The sequence below is a fragment of the Miscanthus floridulus genome, chromosome 1 (assembly GCF_019320115.1).
Source record: "Miscanthus floridulus cultivar M001 chromosome 1, ASM1932011v1, whole genome shotgun sequence".
NCBI lineage: Eukaryota > Viridiplantae > Streptophyta > Magnoliopsida > Poales > Poaceae > Miscanthus > Miscanthus floridulus.
This window is the reverse complement of record NC_089580.1, coordinates 22422291-22427594: the sequence shown is the minus strand read 5'-3', so window position 1 is coordinate 22427594 and position 5304 is coordinate 22422291. Positions and strand designations below refer to the sequence as shown.

General features: G+C 41.9%; 1 protein-coding gene across 1 annotated transcript; it reads left to right on the top strand.

Moving 5' to 3' along the window:
• The first annotated feature begins 653 nt into the window (after positions 1–653).
• LOC136475791 (endoplasmic reticulum oxidoreductin-1-like) lies at positions 654–4650 on the top strand. The gene is given in 11 exon segments (XM_066473391.1): positions 654–680; positions 682–777; positions 2048–2303; positions 2400–2510; positions 2926–3044; positions 3135–3240; positions 3374–3393; positions 3395–3573; positions 3661–3784; positions 4123–4287; positions 4365–4650. Coding segments are annotated over 11 exon segments (1203 nt in total). The 5' UTR covers positions 654–665; the 3' UTR covers positions 4377–4650.
• Positions 4651–5304: the final 654 nt, after the last annotated feature.

The window sequence follows — 5304 nt, the reverse complement described above, 5'->3', positions numbered from 1 at the left end:
TCTAACTCCTTCCGCGCACTTAATAAGAGCGCAATGTAATAAGAAGCCATTTCGAGCCGTGCCGAACGAGCTAAAAAGGTTACACGAGATCACCTCTAGTGGACCTAGCAATTTGCCTCCCAAAACAACAGGTGCTAATCCATGTGACCCACTCCGCAGGCACACCCGGATTCCCCAATCTAACCCACTGTATTAAAACTGCCGCCATCGATATACCAACATCGTTAAATTCCAACGATCCCCTGCCCGTCCCCACACCAGACGGACCGCCATTGCCCACGTGTCGAGCATCGGGTCGAAAATTCCTGTCGAGATCTCGCTTCTCGAAGCTTCCGCGGCGGCGCGGCGATGACTATGAACCCCGCTCCGGTGGCGAACGGCGCCGCGGTCCGGCGCTGGCGGGGGCACGAAGCGGCGGGGCGGCAGGTTGTGGTACGCGGCCTGCCGGTGCCCTCCTCGTGGCCCTCCTCGCCGTGGCCGTGAGCTATCGCAGCTTCCCGGGCATCCCCTCCTCGTCACCAGGAAGCTGCGGCTGCCCTGTAAGAATCTCTCCGTTGGTATTGCGATTTGCTTAGCTGCTTTTGGGGGGTTTGATTTAGTTGATGCGGTTCTGACTTCTGAGGTGGCGGTGTGGTCCGTTTCAGGCTGCGAGGAAGTACACGGGGATGGTGGAGGACTGCTTGCTGCGACTATGAGACGGTGGACGCCATCAACGAGGAGGTCCTGCATCCCATCCTACAGGAACTCGTTAGGTTGCCCTTCTCCAGGTACTTCAAGGTGAGCAATCATGGATTGTTTTTTTTAATGTCCTGGACTGTGATTTTGGCACATTAGTGGAAATGTATATTGTGGTACTCCAATGGGGAGATAGAGTCTATTCATGCGTGCTTGATTGGAGAATTTGATGCTTGATTACGGAGTTATGGAGTCTTTACTTTTTTCCCCTCAATGTGCTTCTGCCATTTTATAGGTGGAAGATTGTCGTGACGACTGTGTGATTCTTTGTCAGATTATTATTTTTTTACCTTGAGCAGTTGAGTGTGATTTATCAGTTTTCTACTATTCTCAAGTGAATGTTTCAAACCTTAGGATCAAACTTTTTCTGTACTCTGCCTGTGTAATGTTTGTCTTTTGATTAGTAATGATTCTAATGAACAATAATCAACTGTGCTCTATTTGGAATCAAAGTGGTATGTGCTTGATCAGAATGTGAATGGTTGGCTTACCTTATGTAGGGAATTTGATGATGTAAATAGTGCACAATCTAGTCTTGTGGACCATCTAATGGTACCTGTTAGCTATCCTAATTGAACTCCTAGTTCCAGTGTCTCTTAGTTTTTTTACCCATTCTATTCCTATATTCCCTATAGTTTAGGAAGTTTGTGGCAGACAATGGTATTGATCTTTGTTGATATTGATGTGTAAGCCTTTGCATATTGCAAAATGGTATTGATTGGTGTTGCAACTATTTTGTAAAGTTATACTTTCGTCTCATATGTACTCAGATTACTTTTACCATTTCACGCGTAAGGTCTCTTCCAAATTTTGCACAATGAACTTTAGTTTTGTATTTGTTAGTCTACCTATAGCTATAGGAAAATCATATGGCGGGCTGGCGCCCTCGTTAGCTAAAAGACTAAAATACCATGTTACAATGTTTCAAAAATCATCACAAAAATCCTGTATGTAGCACACCTAAAGTTAAGTTTAGCCACAACAATTCGGATTGAAATTCATCTTTGATGCTGAGATTGAAAAACAGAAGCGTCACTGTCAGCTATATGTGATGCCACCAAAATGCTAAAAAAAAGGACAGACCCAGTGCTGGAGGCTCCCACATGAGTGGGGTTTGGGGAAGGGAAAAACCGAGGCAAGCCTTCCCCCCGCAAATCTGCGGAGAGGCTACTTCGAACCCACGACCTGGTGACTCAGTGAGACAGCTCTCACCACTGCACCAGGCTGCCTCACAAATGCTCACATTAAAAATAAATTTTGAAGCAATGGTTCATCTGTTCTAAGTCATGTGTTGTTCCTTGTCTTTTGTAAGGTTAAATTGTGGTGTGACTGCCCTTTTTGGCCCGATGATGGAATGTGCAAGCTTAGAGATTGTAGTGTCTGTGAGTGCCCGGAGAATGAGTTCCCTGAACCATTCAGGAAACCTTACAGTGGACTTTCTCCAGATAGTATGATGTGCCAAGAAGGAAAACCACAGGCTGCCGTTGATAAAACCCTTGACAGCAAGGTTTTCAAAGGATGGGTTGAGACTGACAATCCTTGGACATCTGATGACGAGACTGATAATAGTAATTTATCTTTGTCTTGATCTAGTTTATTGCACATTCTTTGTTTCTTATTTATTATCATTCATGATGATTATCAAACTGTTGTACTGATTTCAGATGAGATGACTTATGTGAATCTTCAACTGAATCCTGAACGATACACTGGCTATACTGGTGATTCAGCAAGAAGGATATGGGATGCTATTTACAAAGAGAACTGTCCAAAATGTATGCAAATGTCACATGCTTGTTCCGCTTTAGATATACTGGTTTGATCGACCATGTCAAGTGTGACTAATAATTTGCATCTGAGCTGCTTATTTTATTTCATGACAACCTCCATGTTTATTTTTTTTATTCAGTGCATATGTGTTCAGTGAATGTGTTTATACGTGCCATGTCATAAGTTCACTACATATTGAGATATATGTCAATTGTAGCTACCTTGTTTTCTAAAGTAATCCAATATCCATGGCATATATTGTCCCATCTGTTGTTCTTTAGTGTCCTGTAGTGTAGTGCTCTAGTTGCATGCCTGTTCCATTAGATGTCCTACGTAACATGATAGATAATCCTAACACTTCAGTCCTGCATCAGTAAAATAATTTTGATACAAGTTTTTCTAACTACATTTTTTCTTCAGATCCTTCTGAAGAACTGTGCCATGAGAAGAAGGCATTGTACAAGCTTATTTCAGGGTTGCACTCCTCAATTTCAGTGCATATTGCTTATGATTATCTTCTTGATGAATCTACTAACTCAGTACGTGACCAAATTGTCCACCTTTGTTTATTGTTTATTGGGCCTAAGTTTCATAATTGTTTTGACCACTTCTAATGTAAATGGACACAGTGGGGACAAAATCTTCCTTTGTTGTATGACCGTGTCCTGAAGTACCCAGAACGTGTCCAGAATCTGTACTTCACCTACCTGTTTGTTCTTCGGGCCTGTGACAAAGGTTCCCATTTCTTCCTTATTTAATACCTATTCATTTCGTTTCCATGCACTGGAAGATCAATCTGTTAGGTTTATTTGTTCAGAATTGGTAGTGATCTAGTGGATAATGATTTGATTTGGAATCTTTCAGGCAGCAGATTATCTTGAGCAGGCCTGAGTACAATACTGGCAATCCTGAAGACGACTTGAAAACAGAATCTCTTGTGAAGCAATTGCTTTACAATTCCAAGTTAAGATCCGCATGTCCATTGCCTTTTGATGAAGCCAAACTCTGGCAAGGCGAAAATGGTCCTGAGCTAAAGCAAGAGATTCAGAAGCAATTCAGAAACATTAGGTTTGTGACATATTTCCTGTGTTCTCATTTCATAAGATGCATATGAACCACTTGAATCCTTACCCAATGTAACATTTTCTTCATTAGTGCAATTATGGACTGCGTTGGATGCGAGAAGTGCCGACTGTGGGGAAAGCTCCAAGTTCTTGGTCTCGGAACTGCACTGAAAATTCTTTTCTCTGTTGATGGAGACAGTCATTTGAATCAGCCAGTATGTAGTTCATTTCTCAAATACTCACTACCACTACTGCCATATTATGATATATGCTGCCATGCTCATTTCGTTTTGAAACATTATCCTCATTTTAATTTCCTAACACTTAATTCATCTTGATCGCTTACATTTCCTCTAGAACCATACATCGTCTTTAAAAAGAAGGAATGCACTATGAGTTCTATGCTAAATTGCTACAAAGCCAACTGAAGCACTGTGAATTCTTCTTGAATTGACGAAAACATATTCTAAAACCATTAGTATATCTTTGAGTTCATTTTGTATGTTTAAGTGGATAATTGTTTAACAATACTTCCTTCCTGGCGATTGATCAGTTGCAGCTGCAGCGAAATGAGGTCATTGCATTGTTCAATCTTCTGAACAGGCTCTCAGAGTCTGTTAAATTTGTACATGAAAAAGGATCATCAATTGAAGAAGTCATTAAGGAACAGAGCCCTTCAACTTTTCAAAAGGGTGCTTCCAAGCCGAATCTTAAACTGGTATTTTCCTCCCCTCGGTATTGTATTGTTTCTTGCATTCATCCCTCGTAATCTTGCATTATTTGATTCTCCTGCAGGACTTCCTCTGAGATCTAAGAGTGTAGTTTGTAGTTATACAAGGACATGCTGGAAGATTAACATAGACATGTATGGATATACCGAAAGATTAACATGTGCTGGAAGCTGTTTCCTATATACTTCTGTCGCAGCTCTATTCGAGAGAATGAGAGATACAGACCCTTTTGAGCTAAATGCGATGACACAGTTAACCTAGTTTTTTCCTTTCTTTCATTTGGTTGGTTCCGGCACTTCAAAATTTTCCATGTAAATCGAAGGATCTCACCTCCTCTGCGTTCGCCATGATTAAGAGAGGATCGCCCAGTATTTTCGTTCAACTTGTATTAACTTTGATCACCTAACCACTAAACAGCTATCGACCAAAACTTTTTGTCGATCTCACTATTCGTCCTCGAGGAAAGGAATACTGTATTTCTTGACTGGCTTTTCTGTGAAGTGCTGGGTGTACAGTTGTAACAATTGGTACAGCCCAGAGCAGAGAAAAGGTTAATAAGCCGGAGATTCGGTAGCTGGACACTTCTCTGGTGTGATATGGAGATGGAAAATGCTTAGCTATTTAGAAACAACAAGAGGTTTCTTTCAATTACTGGGTAAGATGCTCGGTTAAATTTTGTGTGCAGAACTGTAAATCATGTACGTACACCGAACATGAGCGTGATGGACTGATGGTGCTTTGAGGTACAGAAGTTGATGCCTCAGCCCCACCACCGGCGACACAGTAGATTCCTTCAGAGTTCAAGCATGGCGATGGAGCTGGGACATGGCGGCTAGTATGTCGCAGGAGAGCTAGTGGGTTACACAGTAATCAGAGTCATCAGTCATGGCGCAGAAGGCATCCTTGTATATGGCTACTTTTGCACAGATATGGCTCCCACTTTTGCACAGATATGAGATATACGGAGTAGGTATGTCACATATATGGAGCAGAGAGATAAATCA